The 26211-nt window shown below is 42.4% G+C and overlaps 1 protein-coding gene across 1 annotated transcript in view; it reads right to left on the minus strand.

Annotated features, from left to right (window-relative positions):
• The window catches only part of TRPC4AP (transient receptor potential cation channel subfamily C member 4 associated protein), a 76130-nt gene that overhangs the window by 20819 nt on the left and 29100 nt on the right, over window positions 1–26211 (minus strand). The window contains exons 7-11 of the mRNA XM_042854972.2: window positions 24939–25140; window positions 12460–12648; window positions 5865–6007; window positions 2150–2281; window positions 1648–1706 (exon numbers count right to left, since the gene is read on the minus strand). Of these exons, the coding sequence (XP_042710906.2) occupies window positions 1648–1706; window positions 2150–2281; window positions 5865–6007; window positions 12460–12648; window positions 24939–25140 (725 nt within the window). The remainder of the gene's footprint in view (window positions 1–1647; window positions 1707–2149; window positions 2282–5864; window positions 6008–12459; window positions 12649–24938; window positions 25141–26211) is intronic.

Consider the following 26211-nt stretch of genomic DNA (forward strand, 5'->3'; position numbering starts at 1 on the left):
AATTAGCGAATTATCGGATAGAGGCATGTGTGACAGAACACGTCTTAAATTAAGTTAGTTTTCTCCACGTAGGTGTAGTTTGGCCTTTCCTGTACATTCTAATGATCTATATTTGTTGGGTTTGGTAATTTCATGTAGCTATGCAGTGTGTCCCATAATTACATGGGTTGGAGCCCTTAAGCATCCAATCTAAAAATCTTATGCATTTTATAAAGCACAGCTAAAATTTACATAGCAAATGACATTTGATGGGTCTGACACAATCCAGAGAAAATATCCTACTTAGCTAGTGAGATAGGATGGTTACATTAATACCTCATGGCTGGAACTGAAGTGCTGGCATCAAAGATAATGCCTACAGTTAGATACAAATAAATGTCACAACACCAAAAGTGAAAAGATGTACCATGAGGAAAAGTGAACTGGCCCTATCAAACAAGAATACAAAAAAAAAAAAAATCTTCAAAGAATGGTACGCCTGGATTCTGCACATTATAACCCAGAGCAAAATACACACTAGCAAAATGTGTGCCGTTTCCTCAAGCTGTACCACTAAGAAATATTTGCATCATCCTATAGCTCTCGCAAAAAGCAAAGCCATGAAATGTATCTGTTCACAGGTGAGTTACCACCTTACGTTTCTATTAGGACTGTGCGTGGAAAGGCTTTAATAGTCCTAAATTCATACATTTCAAGGCCAAAGGGACCATTATGATAATCTAGTCTAGTCTGACCTTCTTCATAACAGAGACTATACAATCTCACCCAGTGAATTTCTGCATTGAGCCCACAACTCCTGGTTACACTATAGCAGATCTTTTAGCATACATCTACACTACAATTAATAACCCGCAGCTGGCCCGTGCCCGCTGACTTGGGTTCATGGGCTGGTTTAATTGCAGTGTAGATGTTCAGGCTCTGGCTGCTGCCTGGGCTATAGTACCCTTTGAGGGGAGGGTCCCAGAGCTCGGGCTCCAACCTGAGCCTGAATGTCCACACAGCAATTAAATAGCCACTTAGCCCAAGGCCCGCGAGCCTGAGTCAGCTGGCACGGGCCAACTGCGTGTGTCTAACTGCAGTGCAGACATACTCTTAGAAAGACGCCCAATTTTTGACATCCAATCAGCAAATACTAGAATATTGAGACCACCTTCCTACCTTTTGGAAGGAAAAACTGCATACACAGTACCTGAGCTAGTGTTTACCAGATGGTACATAATGAATAGTTTTATCAATTTAAGCTACTGGAAGAAATTTAGGATGATTAAATACAATTCCCCAAGCTGAGTTTTATCAGGACTAAACTGTCACTTGAAGAGTTCCATGGGATCCTTAATGATCACAAGTTGCCTAGACCTTGACGTTGCTATTTAAAAAGATCTGCAGCAAAACCCCTGTGCTACACTACTGCACTGGCTCAGTACTCACTCTGAGGGAGGAGAGCCACCTACTGACTCATGAAACCTACTTTCACACTGTTTCTCATTTACCAAAAAAGTCTTTTTATATCAGTAGTGGGACATTTAAATACAATAGGTCAGGGCAAGGTATCTAAATACATTTGAGGGTGCTCAATAATTTAGTTAAAAGTGAACAGGAGATGCCACTGAATACAATTTACTGTAAGCTTATTTTTTCCATACTTACTCATGATGATCACTAAAACTTTGAAGAAGCCTCAAAAACTGTATCTTTAAAGTAATGTCCTACAAAAAAACAGAAGGGTGAAAAAACCCTTTAAAATATGTATTGTACATATTACAGCATCATCACTAATGATAAGCACAGAAGAAATAGGTATCTCAGACTAGGCTGAAGTTGGAAATCTTTCAAGACTGAAAAAGTATTTACAACATCCTGAGTGTGACAATCAATTGGAATAAGGAAGGAACAAACTTCAGCATGAGTTTCCCAAAACAGAAGAGAATGGAAAGGGCGATGGGATGTGTGCAATTTAACAAAGCTAAGTTTATTTTAAATAAATAAATAAATACTAAGTTTACCTCCAAGTTTCCAGGTATAAAGCAATGCTTCGTATCTGGTATCAAGGCTCTCAAATCAATGGACTACAGCAACTCCCAGGGAAAGAAAAATTACTACAACTGTAGCATCCAAATTACCATGCAAAATGTGAAATTAGGGTACTCACTGGACTACAGTCACAATTTTGGTTATGCCCATGCAGAACAAGGGCTGATGCTGAATGTTTCCTCCAGATCAGTTTGTCAAACAGGTTATTAAGGCCAGGAATCAATTTGAATTCTGCTATCATTTTGTGAACCTGGAAAAGAAAAATTTTAAACTTGTCTGGTTGTTTCTGGTGCCTTCATAAAGAGGAAAGGGGCAGTTTAGAACACAGATGGGCATAGCTACATCATCTCGTGTTAGAGACACAAATGCTTTATTGAACAATGTGGGTTTTACTCCACACACAAGTGGTGAATCCCAAGGGGAAGACTTCAGTCTCCTCCAAGAATTAAATTGTCCGCTTCCACTGAACAGAAACATTTGATCCAGTTTCTTTGGAGACAGCCTAAACTGATGCTTGAATTTATGGAGGTTCCTCTGATGAAGAATGAGCTAGGGGAAACAGTGTACTCTGGAAGAGGAAATTTAGCACACTGAAGGTAAAGGGACACCCAACTATATATCTATTCTAAAGTTCTTCCTGCAACACTTTAGTGCCAGTTCCCTAGTGTCTTTTCTGCTGATCCTAGGTCAGGCCACTGATTCTAGGGTGGCTCTTTGCAGGCAGGAATGGAAAACGCCACAGGCACTATTTTCAAGTGTCCTAGCGTGTGATACTAGGTGCTGTGGAGAACGTTGTCCTGCAGCATTAGCAGGGAACTGACCTGCGATGCACAAGCAGCACATGCTTTAGTCAGCAAACTGGTATGTTTTTCCTGATGCTTTCCACACTCCACCCCCCTTTTTAAAAAAGAAAAGAAAAAGAAAATGCAGATCATCATCTCTCAAGCACGCCTCTATGCCTGCCAAGGCCCAGATGTGGGACACCATGTGACAAACCCAGAATGAGGGAGTCAGTCAGTCATGCAGGAAACTTATGCTGTGGGATTCCTTCCTTCTGAGTAAAGGACTTCAATTAACACCTCAGATTCAGGATTCTCCATTTCTGATGTAAGTGATTTGGGGGGGGGGGGGGGAAAAGGGGAAGAAGGCCAAGTGTATGTGTGGAATGTCGGGAGCTTTGGGACTAAAATGAGCAATGCCCCTGGAGATGAGGTGCAAGTCAAAGTTCTATTCACAAGCCTGACTAAGACAGTCTTGTTCCTGTGTGCCCTCCCCTACCAATGCCAGGCTCCCTCTGGACTCCCATCACCAACTCTAGTAGACTGTTCAGTATTTTAATTACCAGTTTTATTAAAGATTGTGGATGATGCAAATTATAACCTCACAAAAGTATTAAAAGAGGTTGACAGGTATACAGGGCAAGGGTAGTAGTATAAATACAGCAGAGTTGAGACAGCACAGGTTATGAGTTACAGGAAGTAAAAATATTTTATTTTTGTTTTTTAAAATCAGGCCATCTCATTTGGCCCATCTTTCCTCAAATAGTTACGGTGTTTAGATTAACCCAAGCAGCAGGTCATTCCATGTTTCTTAATTTTATTTGGATCAATCATTTTCATAGCTGCCATTCTGTTTAGCAGTCATAGTACTGAAATCCACGGACTGCCTGCAGTCACATTTTGACATGATTTCAGCAAATCAGGACATTTCCCTAACAGGGAATGAGGGATCCTGTTTTTGCATCAGTTTTCTAGCACCACACATGAAGTCTATCTCAGCAGTCCCAGAAAGTGGAATCCTCCCAACATTATATTTGCACTCAGTGCATTTCACTCAGCCTTTTACCTACCCCCACCTCTGCCTTCACATGCTCCCATACACCAAGAGCCTCCTGCACAGAGCAAGGGACTCTCCCAATCATTTCCGGAGACACTTATGTAAGTTGCCAATACCGGTCAGCAGAAAGTACTTTGGATGCACTAGCCCCTCACAGTGGCCAGTATGGCATAACCACAGCAGGGTGAACTATAAAATGCAAAAGCTGCATGTGAAAATGCAGACCACGCATGTGAAAGGAGCAGCTCCCTTTTGTCTCCACCAGTGTTCATTGTTTAAACAGGAATCAGATCCTGTCATACCCAGTGCCTTTGTGTCCTGTGCCAACCAACACACTTTCCTGCCTTCTTAATGTTAGCCTGCTGAACTGTAAGACCTAGCGGAGCTAACCTTTGCATGCTAGAACACCCATAAACCAGAAGGGTTGGCTTCTAATTTCACTCTCCTTCCTAGAGGCCCCATTTGAACTATAGCTATATAGTTCAGTTTAATGCCAGAACAAAACCTATTTTACACTACATACTTCAAATCCTCTTTGGCATCTTCCCACTGCTGCTCAAGATTGTGAAGACGGTTTAATGCCCATTTCCAGTTCTCTAGTTCATTATGCTAAACCCCATCACACTTCCTCTTAACGTGTACAGCTTGGCTCCCCAAGAAAGGAGCAGGTAGAACAGCAGCGTATCTTTCACCACTTAAGTAGAACCATGTAAGACAACCTAAAGAAATATGTGAAGTGACTACATGAGGGTGTGGTTATAATTACAGGGCAATAAAAGCCAAGAAATGAAGTAAAGCACCACTTCTCTACTAGGGTGTGATCATCCCAAGGCAGCAGTGAAGTGTGGTAACTGAGTCACTGCTAGCACTACAGAGAAGAACTGAACAGTGTACAACATAACCAGGAAGAGAATTGAGAGAGAAACTTCAATATCAGGGAATTTAGTTTATTAGAATGTTCCCTTACTGAAAAATTAAATGCCTATTCACATTTTTTCTCATAAATCAGTGATCCAAAAAGAGTTTTGTAACCTCCTGACACAACAGCGTAATTCTGCATGGAATTTCTGAAGCAAGATCTTTGGTTGCTCAAATTGGAAGACTGAGGTCACAAACCTATGACCTTTAATCCCCTCAGCCTGGCAACTGCTGATCTATATGGTGGTTACCATGGCAGAAACAGCAGAGGGAGAACACACTGTTTCTTGCTGGCATTTCTCATCATAGCGGAATTATAAAGAAGTATTTTCTTACAATGTGCCTTGATTTCAGGGGAACACTTGCTTCTCAGACAGCCATGCTCAACAAAAATAGTATTCAAATGGACACCTGTATGCAGCAAAGTTTGCACATTATGATAGCGAAAGGGGTTGGTGTGGGATAGAAATCAGAGGCAGCTTTTTACAGCAGTTCATGTATATTATGAAAGCTGCATCCTTGCAATGAAAAAAGTCAGAAATGAAGTCTTTGAATTACACAATACCCCCCAAAAATTCAAAGAGCCTTTCACAGAGTCCATGATTTTCTTGATGCCATAGACCCAGCCTATATATTATATTAGTTTCACCCTCTCTGTATATCCTTGAACTGTGAACTGCATGCAATAGGGACTGTGCTTTGCCCAGAAAGCAGCTAAGCGCACACTGAGTACTACCATGAACAATTCTTCTGTTCATGTTCATATTCCTTTGTATCCGTAGGTAGGTTTATAAAGTACCGGTTATTTATGCTTATAGGATTGTGCTTAAAATGTATATTTTTTTATAGAACTTTCTCTAAATAAAAAAGTGTTTACAAACCTCACCATGAGGACCAGAAGTAAAGGAACTCTATATGGGAAAGTACTGAGTACTTTCTAACCACTGACTCCAATAGAGCTTCACTAAACAAAAACTTGGAGCGCATGGTGGTAGATTCAAGTAGGCTAAACTGAATGCTTGGATTTAAAGAGACAATGACTATTCTATGCACATATGAACATTTAGGTAGACACTCACCTGATTCCTCTGTCTCCCCATCAGCAATACACAGAGAACATACAACACCTCCAGCTTGTACATGATCTCATGCATGATCTTCATGGACTGCGGAAGCTGAGTTCTTGTTGAGGTATTGGCTAATCCACTTTCATCTGAAGATTCTAAATGAGAGATCAGAGACATGAGCCTGAGGTATTCCCCACAGGAAAGGATTGGTTACTGCTTTATGTAATAGCAAATAGTGAAGTACTGCAAATGTATGACCAGCACATTTAATTGAAGATCTTCCTAGCAAAAATGAAGATGTGTCATGAGACTGAAATAAGCAAGTTGCAAGTTATCTGCGAGACGTTTTTGTCACTATGGGAGATGCACCACTGAGGTTTAGGTTAGGACGGTGTTAGGATCCTTACCTCAAAGTATTTTTTTAAATAGCTCACCTTCCGATAACAAGCCAAAAAGCATTTCATACACGAAACTAATGGATTACAAATGTGAAATTCCTAATGACATTAGGTCACTTCTTTTACCCTTGCTCTCTTCTTTGTACACAGGAAATCATGAATTAGGGGTGTGATTTTCAAAAATGTTCAGCTTTGGCCTAACTCTCCTCTATCTATCTCCAGTGGGGGTTACAGGTAGGCCAGTGCTGAATGCTTCTGAAAATCCATTCTGTAAGTATAATGTTGAAGGACAGAGCTAAGAACGTAACATGTTTGGGATGCAATGGAAGCCACGATTTGGAATTATTTAGATCACAAAATTGATAAACTTTAAATAAAACAGGCTAGGATTTAAAGTTAGACCCATCATGGTGGCTTAACTTAAGGAGGTGCAAGTCATGCTGTCCCCATACTTCATTTTTGTGAACTGGTTAAACATGCATGAGTGCTGGGAGGCATGCAGCCAGAGTCAGAGAGATGCTCACATTGCCCAGAAGAGGAAGTTGCAGACCTTATTCTGACGATCACAGAGATTATCCAAGATCGAGAGATCTGCGAAATGTGTGCACTCCTTTTCTGAAAGAGCTCTCTTTTATAGTAGCAAGCTTTCTCCACTTTACACTAAACCAAAATTGTGCACACATACAGAGATAACACACTGCTTAGAGACAGCTCTGTGTGCAAGACCTACACTTAATTTTGTTTTAGTATATTTGCAGGATTTTTAATAAGAGTTTTTGCCAAAATTCTGATCAAGTAGGATCAAGAGGACAGTTGCTTCTATGTATCTTCAGAAGCTATGTAAAATTTGGGGATCTAGAAAACAACCTTATAAAGATCTACTCCACTAAGGAAGGTAGCCCACCTCCTGTGTTACACTGGTCAACAATTTTTGAGAAGTCGTCTGCTTCAGAGATAAAATGTGCTATTTATTATGTATTTTGATGTGCTGAATTCAAATATCAAAATTAAAACAACTGATTGGCTACTGTTTCTAAGATATTTAAGTTTTTACATTTTATGTCTATGTATATTGTGTAGATAGTAGAGTTTTAATCATAAATTGTAAACCTAGGTCTTTTCATGTGTTTATGGTTGCTTTACATGATAATATTTCACCTGTCCTGTTTATGTAACACTTTAAAAATCAGCAAAAGGGTTATATAAATAAAATTTATTATGAAACAAAAGGTAAAAAACTATTATCTACATAGTTTAGTCCTATTCAGTGTCTACTTGGCGCTTCTTGGCTTGTCTCTTGTATTCATTAAATGGAGCATCTCTTGTCACTGTCCAGCAATAGTCTGCAAGCATTGATGGGCTCCATTTGCCCTGATAGCGTTTCTCCATTGTTGCAATGTCCTGGTGAAATCGCTCGCCATGCTCATCGCTCACTGCTCTGCAGTTCGGTGGAAAAAAATCTAGATGAGAGTGCAAAAAATGTATCTTTAGTGATATGTTGCAACCAAGGCTTTCGTATGCCTTGAGGAGGTTTTCCACCAACAACCTGTAGTTGTCTGCCTTGTTGTTTCCCAGAAAATTTATTGCCACTAACTGGAAGGCTTTCCATGCTGTCTTTTCCTTGCCATGCAGTGCATGGTCAAATGCATCATCTCGAAGAAGTTCACGAATCTGAGGACCAACAAAGACACCTTCCTTTATCTTAGCTTCACTTAACCTTGGAAATTTTCCACGGAGGTACTTCAAAGCTGCTTGTGTTTTGTCAATGGCCTTGACAAAAGTTCTTCATCAGACCTAGCTTGATGTGTATTGGTGGTAACAAAATCTTCCTTGATTCAACAAGTGGTGGATGCTGAACACTTTTCCTCCCAGGCTCCAATGACTGTCGGAGTGGTCAATCTTTCTTGATGTAGTGGGAATCTCTTGCATGACTATCCCATTCGCAGAGAAAACAGCAGTACTTTGTGTATCCAGTCTGCAGACCAAGCAAGAGAGCAACAACCTTCAAATCGCCACAAAGCTGCCACTGATGTTGGTCATAGTTTATGCACCTCAAAAGTTGTTTCATGTTGTCATAGGTTTCCTTCTTATGGACTGCATGACCAACTGGAATTGATGGCAAAACATTGCCATTATGCAGTAAAACAGCTTTAAGACTCGTCTTCGATGAATCAGTGAACCGTCTCCACTCATCTAGATCGTGAACGATGTTGAGGGCTGCCATCACACCATTGATGTTGTTGCAGGCTACAAGATCACCTTCCATGAAGAATGGGACAAGATCCTTTTGCCGGTCACGGAACATGGAAACCCTAACATCACCTGCCAGGAGATTCCACTGCTGTAGTCTGGAGCCCAACAGCGCTGCCTTACTCTTGGGTAGTTCCAAATCCCTGACAAGCTCATTCAGTTCACCTTGTGTTATGAGGTGTGGTTCAGAGGAGGAGGATGGGAGAAAATGTGGGTCCTGTGACACTGATGGTTCAGGACCAGAAGTTTTATCCTCTTCCTCGTCTGACTCAAGTGAGAATGATTCTGGTGCATCAGGAACCGGCAGTCCTTCTCCGTGGGGGTACTGGGCATATAGCTGATGGAATGTTTGGATAATGCACAGTCCACTTTTTCTTCTTTGACACACCTTTCCCAACTGGAGGCACCATGCAGAAGTAACAATTGCTGGTATGATCTGTTGGCTCTCTCCAAATCATTGGCACTGCAAAAGGCATAGATTTCCTTTTCCTGTTCAACCACTGGCAAAGATTTGTTGCACAAGTGTTGCAGCATATGTGCGGGGCCCACCTCTTGTCCTGATCTCCAATTTTGCAGCCAAAATAAAGGTGATAGGCTCTCTTAACCATAGTGGTTATACTGCGCTTTTGTGATGCAAAAGTCACTTCACCACAAACATAGCAGAAGTTATCTGCACTGTTCACACAAGTACGAGGCATCTCTGCTCACTTTGGCTAAACAGAAATGTGTCCCTTTGCAAAATCAAACACTGACAAATAAGAGAGCACCACACTATGATTTCTAGAGCTGATATAGGGCAATTTGTTCAGCAGGGTGATGTAAGCTTCGTTATGATTGCATCATCCATGACTTCTAGGAATAACATGATGCAATTCATATCATGTATGACAATACCAGCTTCAGATTGCATCATTCATTGTTTTGCCTAAAGAGCAAGTACTGTCCAAACCCAGTCATAGATTTATTCATAGATCCAGTCAAAGATGTATTTTAGTCATTTCTGGTTTAAATTGAGATCCCTTCCCTTTATAACTCACTTATCCTCCGCCATTCCCAAGTCAAGGGTCGTATATACTGACCCAATAGCATATCTTGAAAACTAGAGCCAATCAACAATTTTAAGCATCATTTTCATTCTCAGTGACCCAGAATTAGTAAAGTTTGACTACATTTATTTCAGAAGCATTTTGGCTGTAGAGCAGTGTTATACAAGTGGTCAAACTAAGAAGATCAGAATGGTTTCTTCTGACTTTATAATCTATGTATTCCCATAGTGAAGGGAGTGTATATGCCATTTTCATAACAATTCTTCAGGGCTTACATAACACCTTTAAACAAACATAAAAAGGGGGAAGGAATGCAAGCAAAAATAGAGAAAGAATGGGTTAAAGAATATTTCAATAAAGTAGATGTATTCAAGACAGCAGGGCCTGATGAAACTCATCCTAGAATACTTAAGGAACTGGCTGAAGCAATCATGGAACCATTAGCCATTATCTTTGAGAGAACACATGGAGGATGGGTGAGGTTCCAGAGGACTGCAGAAGAATAAACATAGTACCTATCTTTAAAAGGGGGGAAAATAGAGGGCCTAGGGAACTACAGATCAGTCAGCCTAAGTTTGATACCTGGAAAGACAATGGAACAACTTATTGAACAATCAACTTAACTGTATTATCCTGTGCTTACAAGGAAAAGCCACCATGGGATTTGTCAAAAACAAACCATACCGGACCACTCTAATTTCCTCTTTGACAGAGTTACTGGCCTAATGGATGGTGGGAAGCAGGAGACATGATATATCTTGAGTTCAGAAAGGCTTTTGATACAATACCCCATGACACTCATAAGCAAACTAGTGAAACATTGGTCTAGATGAAATTACTGTAAATTGGGTGCACAAATGGTTGAAAGACTGTACTCAGAGTAATTATAAATGGTTTGCTGTGAAACTGGGATGGTGTATCTAGGGGAGTTCCATGGGGGTCAGTCCTTGGTCTGGTACAGTCAGTATTTTCACTAATGACTTTGATAATGGAGTAGAGAGTATGCTTATAAAATTTTCAGATTACACTAAACTGGGAGAGGTTGCAAGCACTTTGGAGCACAGGATTACAATTCAAAACGACCTTGATAAATTGGAGGATTGGTCTGAAATCAACAAGATGAAATTCTATAGCAAGTGCAAAGTACTACATTTAGGAAGCGGGGGGGAAAATCAAATGCACATCTACAGAATAGGGAGTAACTGGCTTGGTGGTAGCACTGCTGGATCACAAATTGAATGAGTCAACAACGTGATGCAATTGCAAATTGAGACAATATCATACTGGCAGGGCCGGCTCTAGGATTTTTGCTGCCCCAAGCAAAAACAATTTTGGCCACCCCCCCCCGCCCCGTTTTTTCTTACCCCACCCCCCGGCCCCGCCTCAACTCCGCCCTTTCCCCAAATCCCCAGCCCTGCCTCCTCCCCCCAGGCTCTCAAGCCTAGGAGGGAGGGAGGGAGGGAGAGGGAGAAGCAGCGTGTGCGCCGCGGCTACTCGGGGTCTCCCCCTCCCTCCAGGCTCTCAAACCTGGGAGGGAGGGGGAGATCCCGAGCAGCCGCGGCGCGCGAATCAGCTGTTTTGCGCGCCACGGCCGCTCGGGATCTCCCCCTCCCTCCCGGGTTTGAGAGCCTGGGAGGGAGGACGAGCAGCAGCGTGCGAATCAGCTGTTTGGCGCGCGAGCAGCGGCAGCGGAGGTTAGTTAGGGCGGCCGGGGCACATTTTCAGGGGCGGCACGGCCGGCGCCAGAATGCCGCCCCTAAAAATGTGCCGCCCCAAGCACCAGCTTGTTTTGCTGGTGCCTAGAGCCGGCCCTGCATACTGGGGCGTATTAACAGGAGCGTTGTATTTAAGACGTGGGAAGTAACTGTCCTGTCTACATGGCACTGGTGAGGCCTCAGCTGGAGTACTGTGCCCAATTCCGGGTGCCACACTGTAGGAAAGATGCGGACAAATTGGAGAGCAAGTCCAGAAGAAAGCAACAAAAACGATAAAAGGTCTAGAAAATCTGACCTGTGAAGAAACGTTACAAAAACTGTGCATGTTTAGTCCTCAGAAAAGACTACTGATGACGACAGTCTTCAAATATGTTAAGGGCTGTTATAAAGAGAATGGGGACCAATTATTCTGTGTCCACTGAACGTAGGCCAAGTAGTAATGGGCTTAATCTGCAGCAAGGGTGACTGAGGTGAGATATTAGGAAAAGCTTTCTAACTACAAGGGTAGTTAAGATCTGGAACAGGCTTCCAAGGAAAGAATGACAGAATCCCTATCATTGACGATTTGGTTGGACAAACTTGTCAGGGACAGTTGAGGTTTACGTGGCCCTGTCTCAGCACAGGGGGCTGAACTTGACCTCTCCAGGTCCCTTCCAGCCCTACATTTGTATGGTTCTAAGTCCTCTTAATTCAGACGGAGATAGCAGCTAAGTAATTTGTTGGAACAATTAACAGTTTATCCAAATTACTTACCATTGTGTGAAGAGGAATCACTGAGTTGCCTGAGCATGGAGAAGGATGCAAGAATGCTTGGATTCTAATCCCAAGGCTACAGCCAATTTGCTGTAGATTTTGAGCAAATTGCTTAACTTGTGCCTCAGGTCCCCCTTCTCCCCCATCTGTAAAATGGAAATAATACTCTCCTACCTCTTGTGAGAGGGATTCTGAGGATTGTAAGCATAACACTATATAAGGAGCTCTTTGGACAGCTGAGATGTAAACTTTGCAACAGGATATATTGATTAGTACAAAAATCCACTCACTATGCAGTAAAATAGGAGACAGATATAAGCATACTGTGCTCAACATGGGTTGTTGTTTTTTTTTGGAAGGGGGAATGGGGAGGAGAGAGAAGCGAAACCCAGCTATTCTACAAGCCATAAAGCAAAACTATAGATTAGTAAATAGCAAAAGATACCTGTGCTGCTCTGCTCTGCCTCCTCATTTGCTACCCGCATCAGGGCATCAAGAACAAGTGCATTGTCCAGCCAGGTGTACCATTCCTCTAACTCCTGAAGGAAATTGGAAGTACCCGTTGTTTCCGATACTTTCCTCGTTGCCAGTTTGCATAATCGCTCAACAAAGCCTGGAATATTCAGGAGTGTAGCTACAACAGGAAAACAAAACAACAAGTCGTCAACCAACAAAAGACTCCATGCCAGATGGCAAATTCACTTTTCAAAATGCTCCTATCAAAGTATACAACAGTGTACTCAACTGTATTCTATATAGCTGACAAGATCCAAATATTGGATTTTTTGATGAGTACTCAACAGCAGCCAGAGGGATCCTAGATAGTTAGACATGACAGGTTGGGTAAAAATGAATCGTTTTTAAAAAATTGATTTTTTTTAAGCCTAGAATGTCTGCTAAATCAGCTTGAAGCGATGGAAAGAGCTACGAGTATGGTTGAGAGCTCTTGTTCCGAATATCATCAAGTTGCATCATCACTGGGATTCAGTCTGTTACTGGCCCATTTTTAAGTTCTCAGCCATTTTGACTATGAATTACACCCATGCGACAGTAAGGGCTTTCAGCTACTAGTTTCAAAATTAACAGAGGCAGTTATCATTTGAGTTTAAGGCCTAAGCTTACTATAAACTACTTTCTTAAATGATTTTAATAAGTAAATAAAAAAGTCTGCCATATCAAGAGTCCTAGTCTACTGTGATATCAGAAGTAACTCAACCAAACACCACCCTTACTCAACAGCTAATAAGCAGGCAACAATTTCCCCGGTTGTATGAGGAAGACTCCGTAGATAATGGATTACCTGGCCCACTGCTACAGTTCTTCAAAACCATCCACAGGACTACAACCAGTACATACAATAGCCTCAAACACCCTTCGCCTCACTGGAGCACCCTGTTCTCATTCACCACCTGCACAAAATCTATATAACTCTCCCAGGACAACACAAATACAACCACCCACACCCCACCACTATCAGCACATAGAATAACCCAACCAGGATTTGCGGTCTGTTACTGTCCAATTTTTAAGGTCTCTACATTTTTTTTTTTTTAAACAAAAACACACCCACACACCCCTTTACAGATTACATCTGTGCAACAGCACAGGTTTTCATCTACTAGTTTAAAATTAAACTCAAATTACGACAACCTATGTTACGGCCTAAACTTACTATAACCTACTAAAATAATTTAAACAAAACAAAAACATCCACATTAATCAATACATTTGCTACTGAAGTTTTAAAGAGAGGCAGACCACTGAACTGTTGGAAGTAATTGGATAAGGACCTGGAACCAGAGTTTGTTGAAGTGTTAAATTGGCTTTAACAGTAGTTGCCTCTTCTGCAGATGCAAAGAGAATTTTAATTTTCATTTCACTTTATTCAACTAATTCAGTTCAATGACCAGCTCATTCAAAGTTAAGAAATTGATTGGGAGTTGAAAAAGCAGGAAAACTTGTTGTCTTTCACCAGTATATTAAAAGAAACTAAATGAGAGAGCATGGTATCTACTAGCTCAAAAATCATGAAGGACATGGTGATCAAACAATCACTATAATTCACAACTACAGATAATACTTCCCTTGTTTAATAAATCAATTAGTTTTAAATGCACGTTTTGAAAAAAAAAAGCTCTTATATGTATAGGACATTTAAGTAGCTTTATTTAATCAATAAAACAAATGTTTTTGCACATTTTTAATTGAATTCCAATTTCCATCCAACTAGAGCTTGAAACAAGTAAAAAAAAAACAAAAAACCATAATAAGAAATGCATCATTTACCATTTTTTAACATAAGGAAATGTAAAAATTAAGAATCTATATAACTGCTTAAATAAATCTACAGATATAATGTATCCTTCTGGTTGGCAAAAAGAAGTACCAAATTTAGAATAGAGACTATATTTAGTTGAAAATCAATGTGTTTTAATGATTACCAACCAATGGAGAATCAACTAAAGGAAAGTAACTAAAAAGCAGAAAAAAAAAAAGATCGAAATCATTTAAATCAAGGTTTTCGGTTTTCTGGTTTAAATCCTGATTAAAATTGGTAATTTAAATCCTTTCCCACCCAGGGTCGATTGATGTTGCTGAATTACACATTGGATTTGTTTTTGACGATTCAGAGGTCAACTTTGAATAAAAGCTGCATTTTGCCCTCAGTGTAAGGCTCTCACAAAGAGCTGGTGTTCACTATATGAGTTTAGGTCAAATTTAGCAGCGTTAAATCAGATTAACCCTGCACCCCTCCACACAATGAAGCCATTTACTTCAACATAAAGGGCTCTTAAAATCGATTTCTGTACTCCTCTCCGACGAGGGGAGTAGCGCTGAAATCTACACTGCCGGTTCGAATTAGGGTTAGTGTGGATGAAATTCAACGGTATTGGCCTCCAGGAGCTATCCCACAGTGCACCATTGTGACCACTCTGGACAGCAATCTGAACTCTGACGCACTGGCCAGGTAGACAGGAAAAGCCCCATGAACTTTTGAATTTCATTTCTTGTTTGCCCAGCGTGGAGAGCACAGGTGACCACGCAGAGCTCATCAGCACAGGTAACCATGCAATCCGAGAGTTGAAAGAGCACCAGCATGGACCGTATGGGAGGTACTGGATCTGATTGCTATATGGGGAAGAGGATTCCGTGCTAGCAGAACTATGTTCCAAAAGACGAAATGCCAAAACATTTGAAAAAATCTCCAAGGGCATGATGGAGAGAGAGGCCACAATAGGGACTCATATCAGTGCCGCGTGAAAGTTAAGGACAAGCCGTACCAGAAAACCAAAGAAGCAAATAGAAGGTCCAGGGCAGAGCCGCAGACATGCCGCTACTACACTGAGCTGCATGCAATTCTAGGGGGGGGGGGGGGGGCGCCACCACTATCCCACCCCTGACCGTGGATTCCGAGGAGGGGGTACTCTCAGCCATGCCTGAGGATTCTGCGGACGGGGAAGATGAGGAGAAGGACGAGCTTGCAGAGAGCACAGCACTCTGTTCTCCCCAACAGCCAGGATCTTTTTCTCAGCCTGACTGAAGTACCCTCATAACCCTCCCAAGGCAGTATCCCAGACCATGAAGCCATGGAAGGGACCTCTGGTGAGTGTACCTTTGTAAATATAAAACATGGTTTAAAAGCAAGCGTATTTAATGATTAATTTGCCCTGAGGACTTGGGATGCATTCGCAGCCAGTACAGCTACTGGAAAAGTCTGTTAACATGTCTGGGGATGGAGCAGAAATCCTCCAGGGACATCTCCATGAAGCTCTCCTGGAGGTACTCCAAAAGCCTTTGCAGAAGGTTTCTGGGCAGTGCAGCCTTATTCCGTCCTCCATGGTAGGACACTTGACCACACTATGCTAGTAGCAAGTAATCTGGTATCATTGCACGACAAAGCCTGGCAGCGTATGTTCCCGGTGTTTGCTGGCATTCAAGCAACATCTGTTCTTTATCTCGCTGTTATCCTCAGGAGAGTGATATCGTTTATGGTAACCTGGTTGAAATACGGGAATTTAATTAAGGGGACAGAGGTGGCCGTTCCTACTGGGCTGTTTGCCTGTGGCTGAAAAGAAATCCTCCCCTGCAGTTAGCCACGCGGTGGGGAGTGTGGGGGCCCATTGGCGTTCAGCTTTTCGCGTTTGGCTAGCAGGGATCTTCCCTGATACCAGCTACGCGGTGGGGGGAGGGGTAAAGTGATCATCCCAGAGAACTGGATTGGGGGGGGGGGGGTTAGTTTGGTTTCTGCTGCTGCACGTTAACAGGAAAACCGCAGCACTCAACGGGCTTTGCTTGGTATGGGAAAGGAGGGCGCTGCTTTAATGAAGGTTGCAGAAGCCGAAAGACAATGGTTTACGATAGCTGCATGCAAGCCGAATTCTGTTGCTTGGCCCTGCATCTGTGATCTCTAAACACCAAAGCCGCAGGCACTCAATATAAGATGCAAAATGCGACCTTGTACCCAAATCACATGTGCTATGTAATGTGAATAGTGTTGTTCACCGTGAAAGAGTATAAGCATTGTTCTGTAAAATGTATCTTTTTAAGTACTTTTCTCCCTTTTTTCCCCTCCCTCCCGCAGCTGCAAATTTTTCAAGCCTCCCTCCTCCATCCCGAAGGCTATCTCAGATAAGGCGGCGGAAAAAAAAAAAAAAAAAAACCACACACTCGAGACTGCATGATTTCCAAGAACATTTAATCAACCCGCAATGAAAGAGCTCATCTGAATGAGTGGAAGGACACAGTATCAAAGTACAGGAAAGATGCCAGTGAACGTGAGGACAGGAGGGACGCTCGAGATGAGAGGTGGCGGCAGGAGGATCAGAGGAGGCAGGATGCAACGCTGGGGCTGCTGCGTGAGCAAACGGACATGCTCCGGCATCTGGTGGAGCTTCAGGAACGGCAGCAGGATCACAGAGTGCCGCTGCAGCCCCTGTATAACCACCCTCCAAGTTCCATAACCTCCTCACCCAAACGTATAACAAGGGGTACGCTGGGTCCCCAAGGATAACTAGGTATTTCAACATCCCCAACGGTTATTTTCTGGTCTGGGAAGTAAGTCCCTTGCTGTAGCCATTTAAACAGATTAGTGTTCCTGAAGATGCCAGCGTCATGAACCCTTCCCGGCCATCCCACGTTGATGTTGGTGAAACGTCCCTTGTGATCCACCAGTCCTTGCAGCACCATTGAAAAGTACCCCTTGTGGTTTATGTACTGGCTGCCCTGGTGCTCCGGTGCCTAGATAGGGATATGGGTTCCATCTATCGCCCCACCACAGTTAGGGAATCCCACTGCAGCAAAGCCATCCACTATGACCTGTACATTTCCCAGAGTCACTACCTTTGGTAGCAGCAGCTCAATGATTGCTTTGGCTACTTGCATCACAGCAGCTCTCACAGTAGTTTTGGCCACTCCAAATTGATTCCTGACTGACCGGTAGCTGTCTGGCATTGCAATCTTCCACAGGGCTATCGCCACTCGCTTCTCAACTGTGAGGGCTGCTCTCATCTTGGTATTCTGGTGCTTCAGAGCAGGGGAAAGCAAGTCACAAAGTTCCATGAAAGTGGCCTTACACATGCAAAAGTTTTGCAGCTACTGGGAATCGTCCCACACCTGCAACACTATGCGGTCCCACCAGTCTGTGCTTGTTTCCCGGGCCCAGAATCAGCGTTCCACGGCTATAACCTGCCCCGTTAACAGCATGATCTCCAAAGCGCCGGGGCCCGCGGTTTGAGAGAATTGTGTGTCCACGTGTTCATCACTCTCGTCGCCATGCTGCCGTAGCTGCCTCCTCCTCGCCTGGTTTTTCAGGTCCTGGTTCAGCATAAACTGCACGATAATGCGCGAGGTGTTTACAATGTTCGTGACTGCGGTCTTCAGCTGAGCGGGCTCCATGCTTGCCGTGGTATGGTGTCTGCACAATTCACCCAGGAAAAAAGGCGCGAAACAGTTGTCTGCCATTGCTTTCACGGAGGGAGGGGTGAGGCTGTAACCAGAGCTACCAACGACAATGTTTTTTGCCCCACAAGGCATTGGGATCTCAACCCAGAATTCCAATGGGCAGGGGAGACTGCGGGAACTATGGGATAGCTACCCACAGTGCAACGCTCCGGAAGTCGACGCTAGCCTCGGTACATGGACGCACACCGCCGAATTAATGGGCTTAGTGTGGCCGCATGCACTCTACTTTATACAATCGGTTGCCAAAAATCTAATTCTGTAAATTCAGAGTAATCCCGTAGCGTAGACATACCCAAAGATACATAGTATCAGTTCTTCATTATCAAATAAAATAGAGTTGTTAGATATAATACTATGCTAAATCTTCATCCTTATAGACTCAAAAGCCAAGGCCCTTAGTTCAAGTACCACCATTCTGAGTGGCTGCAATTCTATCGACAGCGCACGTCAACCATGACATTCTGAACTTAGAAAAAGAAAACCTAAGTTAAAATTATATTTGAAAAATAATATTTTAGGTTTGGACATTTAGACCCTGACCTTGCAAACGGCTCACTTCAAGCATGTGTGAAGAGACTACTGAAATACTCAGATTTAAGCATTTGCAGGATCAGGAACATACACCTCTACCCCGATATAATGCTGTCCTCGGGAGCCAAAAACATCTTACTGTGTTATAGGTGAAACCCCCTTATATTGAACTTGCTTTGATCCGCTGGAGCGCACAGCCCCGCTCCCCCCGGAGCGCTGCTTTACCATGTTATATCCGAATTCGTGTTATATCGGGTCAGAGGGATAGCTCAGTGGTTTGAGCATTGGCCTGCTAAACCGAGGGTTGTGAGCTCAACCCTTGAGGGGACCACTTAGGGATCAGGGGCAAAATCAGTACTTGGTCCTGCTAGTGAAGGCAGGGGGCTGGACTCGATGACCTTTCAAGGTCCCTTCCAGTTCTAGGAGATAAATAAATAAAGGAGATATTCTATTTATTTATTATTTTTATTTATATCTGGGTAGAGGTGTATTCAGTTAGTTTGCTTAAACAGCCTGAAGATCTGCACATTCACTTTAATGTATTAGATGTCCTTGGATCTTCAGCCATAAGGGCTTATTTGCGGTAAAGAATAGCCATTTGTCACCATCCAGTGGCCACCACTCTCATGCATACATACACTTTACAAAGAGCTTCTGAAAAGGTCACTCTGCTGCCCACAGCCAATGCAGAATGCAGCAGCATGATTGTTGAGAGGTGTGAGGAGAATCTTTTTCGCCAGCCCATTGCTTCATACTCCGAATTTGCTACTTGTAGATGTGGGCTAAGTTGAACATTTAGATATTGACACTGAAACCCTAAATGGACTGGACCCTAATTACAAGAACTTCCTGGAGTCTCTATATATCAAAGCCCAGGCTGCTCATATTTCAAAGAGTTTCAGCACAGCAAAAAGTGAAACCAGTTCACCTTCCCTTTGCTGGCATTTTAATTGATTACATTGTTTGCTGTAAGTCTTCTAGGCTTTATCAAAGTAGGAGCTTAAGATAACATTCAAGATATAAGTCAGAAGCACTCAAGGCAACAAGAAAGCTCACATAGTGGCCTGAAGTTCAAAAATGTTGAGCACCTGCAGCTACCAATGCCTCCCAAAAGGGCATCATCAGGTGTTCAGCACTTCTTGAAGAAAAAAAAAAATTTACAAATCAGGGACTTTAAATGTAAGTTCCATATACAAATCTCTCAGCTATTTGTTTAATTGAGTATACTTAATAAACGAGTCATCATTATACCAAAAAACTGAGATCAAAACGTGAACCAAGATTTCGCCTATTATGATTTGAAACTCCTTAAAATATTTCAATCCTCAACATTCAGTTTTATTACGAAAATGCCAACTCAATCTGAAAAGCAGCACACGTGTGGCTTCAAAATTTCCAGCAAGAATTTAAGATTAGACAAATTTTTGAAGTTTTGCCCAATACAATTTCTAGTTCAGACTTTGGTCTAGACTGTTCTCTTACAATGGTTCTCACCTTCCGATATCTAATATAAAAGGGTACTTCACATAACGTGGAAAATTAACTCCTGAAACTCTAAGGAAAGAGGCATTCTATTTAGATCATCACAACAGTGTCTTCATAAACATGACTAAATGCAGGCTAGAAATCCTAGGTCCACAAATAATAGTGGTAATAGGTAACCGTTATGCTCTTCTTGATACAGGAGAGAAGGAATCACCCCCTACAGTAAAGGAGGAGAAGCCTTGTACCCCTAAGGCTGGGAGGTCTGCTGCCACCACTGCGAATAGGAAACGTAGGGTAGTGGTGGTCAGAGACTCTCTGCTGAGGGGGACGGAGGCGCCCATCTGTCACCCTGACATTTCATCTCGGGAGGTATGCTGCCTGCCGGGAGCCCGTATCCGAAATGTTACGGAGGCATTGTCGACGATTATCCAGTCCTCTGACTACTACCCCATGCTACTCATCCATGTGGGCTGGGGTGTGACACTGCGAGGTGTGACACTGAGCGTATCAAGAGTGACTACAGGGCTCTGGGAGTATGGGTGAAGGAGTTTGGAGCGTAGGTGGTATTCTCTTCGATTCTTCCTGTCAAAGGTAGGGGCCTGGGCAGAGACAGATGCATCATGGAGGTGAATGCCTGGCTGTGAAGATGGTGTCGCCAGGAGGGCTTTGGCTTCCTCGACCATGGGATGCTATTCGAGGAAGGACTGCTAGGCAGAGATGGCGTTCACTTTTCGAGGAGGGGAAAGACCCTATTCGGGCACAGACTGGCTAACCTAGTGAGGAGGGCTTTAAACTAGGTTCGACGGGGACAGGTGAGCAAAGCCCACAGGTAAGTGGGGAACATGGAGACCTAGGAGATGGGTCGGAAACAAGAGGGAGTGTGGGATATATTGGCAGAGAGAAAGGAGGGTCAGGACAAAACTGGGAGGCAAGATCAAACCAGTATCTTTGATGTCTATATACAAACGCAAGAAGTATGTTTAATAAGCAGGAAGAACTGGAAGTGCTAATAAATAAACACAACTATGACATTGTTGGCATCACTGAAACTTGGTGGGATAATACACATGATCGGAATGTTGGTGTGGAGGGGTACAGCTTACTCAGGAAGGATAGACAGGGGAAAAAGGGAGGAGGTGTTGCCTTATATATTAAAAATGTACACACTTGGACTGAGGCGGAGATGGACATAGGAGACGAAGTGTTGAGAGTCTCCGGGTTAGGCTAAAAGGGGTAAAAAACAAGGGTGATGTCATGCTAGGAGTCTACTACAGGCCACCTAACCAGGTGGAAGAGGTGGAGGAGGCTTTTTTTAAGCAACTAACAAAATCATCCAAAGCCCAAGATTTGGTGGTGATGGGGGACTTCAACTATCCAAATATATGTTGGGAAAACAACACAGCGGGGCACAGACTATCCAATAAATTCTTGGACTGCATTGCAGACAACTTTTTATTTCAGAAGGTTGAAAAAGCTACTAGGGTGGAAGCTGTTCTAGACTTGATTTTAACAAATAGGGAGGAACTCATTGAGAATTTGAAAGTAGAAGGCAGCTTGGGTGAAAGTGATCATGAAATCATAGGAGTTTGCAATTCTAAGGAAGGGTAGAAGGGAGAACAGGAAAATAGAGACAATGGATTTCAGGAAGGCGGATTTTGGTAAGCTCAGAGAGCTGATAGGTAAGGTCCCATGGGAATCAAGACTGAGGGGAAAAACAACTGAGGAGAGTTGGCAGTTTTTCAAAGGGACACTATTAAGGGCCCAAAAGCAAGCTATTCCGCTGGTTAGGAAAGATAGAAAATGTGGCAAAAGACCGCCTTGGCTTAACCACGAGATCTTGCATGATCTAAAAAATAAAAAGGAGTCATAAAAAATGGAAACTAGGATGGATTACAAAGGATGAATATAGGCAAACAACACAGGAATGCAGGGGCAAGATTAGAAAGGCAAAGGCACAAAATGAGCTCAAACTAGCTATGGGAATAAAGGGAAACAAGAAGACTTTTTATCAATACATTAGAAGCAAGAGGAAGACCAAAGACAGGGTAGGCCCACTGCTCAGTGAAGAGGGAGAAACAGTAACAGGAAACTTGGAAATGGCAGAGATGCTTAATGACTTTTAGACTCAGACTCAGACTTTAAGGTCAGAAGGGACCATTATGATCATCTGGTCTGACCTCCTGCATGATGCAGGCCACAAAGCCGTCCCCACCCTTTCCCTTGACTCTGCTGTTGAAGTCCTCAAATCCTGTGGCTCAGAGACTTCAATTAGCAGAGAATCCTCCTGCTAGCGATCCCTGCCCCATGCCGTGGAGGAAGGCGAAAAACCTCCAGGGCCTCTGCCAATCTACCCTGGAGGAAAATTCCTTCCCGACCCCAAATATGGCGATCAGTAAAATCCCGAGCACGTAGGCAAGATTCTCCAGCCTGACCCTCATTAGCCATTATATTAGTTACCTGCCATGGCACGGTGTTCCTATGACTAAAATCATGTTATCCCATTAAACCATTCCCTCCATAAACTTATCTAGCTTTTGTTTCGGTCTTCACCGAGAAGTCTGAAGGAATGCCTAACATAGTGAATGCTAATGGAAAGGGGGTAGGTTTAGCAGATAAAATAAAAAAAGAACAAGTTAAAAATCACTTAGAAAAGTTAGATGCCTGCAAGTCACCAGGGGCTGATGAAATGCATCCTAGAATACTCAAGGAGCTAATAGAGGAGGTATCTGAGCCTCTAGCTATTATCTTTGGAAAATCATGGGAGACGGGAGAGATTCCAGAAGACTGGAAAAGGGCAAATATAGTGCCCATCTATAAAAAGGGAAATAAAAACAACCCAGGAAACAACAGACCAGTTAGTTTAACTTCTGTGCCAGGGAAGATAATGGAGCAAGTAATTAAGGAAATCATCTGCAAACACTTGGAAGGTGGTAAGGTGATAGGGAAAAGCCAGCATGGATTTGTAAAGAACAAATCGTGTCAAACCAATCTGATAGCTTTCTTTGATAGGATAACGAGTCTTGTGGATAAGGGAGAAGCTATGGATGTGGTATACCTAGACTTTAGTAAGGCATTTGACATGGTCTCGCATGATATTCTTATCGATAAACTAGGCAAATACAATTTAGATGGGGCTACTATAAGGTGGATGCATAACTGGCTGGATAACTGTACTCAGAGTTGTTATTAATGGTTTCCAATCCTGCTGGAAAGGCATAACAAGTGGGGTTCCGCAGGGGTCTGTTTTGAGACCAGCTCTGTTCAATATCTTCATTAACGACTTAGATATTGGCATAGAAAGTACGCTTATTAAGTTTGCAGATGATACCAAACTGGGAGGGATTGCAACTGCTTTAGAGAACAGGGTCATAATTCAAAATGATCTGGACAAATTGGAGAAATGGTCTGAGGTAAACAGGATGAAGTTTAACAAAGACAAATGCAAAGTGCTCCACTTAGGAAGGAAAAATCAGTTTCACACATACAGAATGGGAAGAGACTGTCTAGGAAGGAGTACGGCAGAAAGGGATCTAGGGGTTACAGTGGACCACAAGCTAAATATGAGTCAACAGTGTGATGCTGTTGCAAAAAAAGCAAACGTGATTCTGGGATATATTAATGGTGTGTTGTGAGCAAGACACGAGAAGTCATTCTTCCGCTCTACTCTGGTTAGGCCTCAGCTGGAGTATTGTGTCCAGTTCTGGGCACCACATTTCAAGAAAGATGGAGAAATTGGAGAGGGTCCAGAGAAGAGCAATAAGAATGATTAAAGGTCTTTAGAACATGACCTATGAAGGAAGGCTGAAAGAATTGGGTTTGTTTAGTTTGGAAAAGAGAAGACTGAGAGGGGACATGATAGCAGTTTTCAGGTATCTAAAAGGGTGTCATAAGGAGGAGGGAGAAAACTTGTTCACCTTAGCCTCTAAAGGATAGAACAAGAAGCAATGGGCTTAAACTGCAGCAAGGGAGGTCTAGGTTGGACATTAGGAAAAAGTTCCTAACTGTCAGGGTGGTTAAACACTGGAATAAATTGCCTAGGGAGGTTGTGGAATCTCCATCTCTGGAGATATTTAAGAGTAGGTTAGATAAACGTCTATCAGGGATGGTCTAGACAGTATTTGGTCCTGCCATGCGGGCAGGGGACTGGACTCGATGACCTCTCGAGGTCCCTTCCAGTCCTAGAATCTATGAATAGTGATAAATCCACACGTAGCTCTTACATAGCCCTTCACAAGCACAGCTCACTTGGAAACTGTGACAGAGGTCAATGAGTTGGCTCACAGTCACAAACCAAGTTAGTTCAGAGACAGACACAGAACCTAGGTCTGCTTCCGAATCTAATGTTCTAATGCACTATGCTACCTCCTCATCAGTATGTATGAAATAGATCGAGAGTATCCCTCCCCAGGGAAGTTGTATTTTCCCCCCCACACTGGCATAACAATTGGTAGGTGACTGTGGCCAGAACCAAAAACTGGTATTAAAACATTTTTTCCTTAGTGAGAGAGGAAAAGACTGACATATTGCTCTACAGCAAGATACTGGATAAACCCATCTGACACCACTGTAAATGCTTGCCTGGATAATAGACAAGCACTGGCTACACCTATGGTACTGAGACATTATAGCCTGTCACAGCATCAAAACATCTTCCCTCCACCACAACCATCAATACCTACTCAACTAACTTCTAGGGTGCATGTGAATCTATGACCATTATAACCATCAACAAAAAAGAACAGTTTAGTTTGATGATGACAGTTTTGGTAAGAACCTCCATGGAATGCAGAATTAAAGGAATAAGCATCATAAATGCAGAAGGCTTACAATATCACAATACAGAAGCCTCAGACTCTTGACAGGATGGAGAGAAGGTTTATTACTTCCTTTTTGAGTCCTCTGGACTTATGTTTAGAATGCAACACTCTAGTAACTGGGACACTTTACCTTGATTAACTTCAGCTCGAGAAGGACCCAAATTTTTTTTCTGCTGTGCATTTTTAGCAAGAAGCGTGTGTTTGTCATCACTCCCTGTGTCAAGTTCTGAAATTGTGACTGCAAGGATCCTACAGAAATTGGCAAGTTGCTGTTGATCAAAACTGGATACTAGACTTGCAAGATTGGGAATATCTTCTAATTGTATCATTTCCTATAGAAGACAAAACAATGCATTGATTGTTTGATGTAATAAACCAACAGTCTTTTCACCAAAATCAACGTTAACAGAGGGAACATATAAAAATTAAAGAGCCTTCCCCCAACAGGATTAAATTGTTTTAAATTTAGTCAGACACAAGGGTAGATGGGTAGCAGAAGTTCCTCAGAGTTTGAAAAGGGCTGTGAATCCCAACCTAAGGCTAAGATCCCACCTGTTCACCAATTTATGAGAGAACATTCTTCTCAAGTCATTTTACTTAAAAAAAAAAAAAAAAAAAAAAAAATTTGTGAAAAAATAAGTATTAAGCCAATTTTAGCTATTTTGAAGTTTCGATATTTTGTTTGTTTGTGTCCCCAAATTTACTGAAGTTAAATGCAACTATAGATGGACTGCGCTGTTGGATATTTTTAAATGATAGTTTCATTGGTGATAAGGAAGATTCTGAAAAGTAACCAGAAGGAAGGATCAGACAAGTGTCTAAGCATCCTTCAGAAAAGGTAAACATCAATATATATCTTAATAATTAGTCAGAATTTACATAAGTATTGAATTTCAGGAAAAAACTAACCCTATAACCCCAAAACCCCATCTAGAAGGCAGTAATTAGCTAGACAAGTCCAATTACTGTATTTCACCGCTGCAGAGATCTTAGCAGAGGAAAGGGAATAATTACGTATGCAGCAGTGACACCCGCTAAGAAGGGATACTGGTCATATTATTCAGGGCTACCATTTAGAATTTATTAAAGGAGTACTACAGACATTTTTCACTGCATGAGAACCAGGGAGTAAAACTGACAAGCATATTTTCATTGTTCAACCTATCATCTATGCTTTTTCAACTTTAATAGAACTTTTTCTTAACACAAGGAAGCTTGGCTACCAATATTTTAAATATTGCATCCCTTAAAGGCAGAACTGTTGTTCTAATACCCAGTGACATTGCACAGAGTCCCGAACATTAAAATTAGAGTAGACTAAAAGCCACCACATGACTGACAACTTCTAGCAAAAAGACTCCTTTTAGATCAATTTGGAAAGCAGTTTAGTCTGACATATGCAT

This window comes from Chrysemys picta, chromosome 13, assembly GCF_011386835.1.
Source record: "Chrysemys picta bellii isolate R12L10 chromosome 13, ASM1138683v2, whole genome shotgun sequence".
Classification (NCBI taxonomy): Eukaryota; Metazoa; Chordata; order Testudines; family Emydidae; genus Chrysemys; species Chrysemys picta.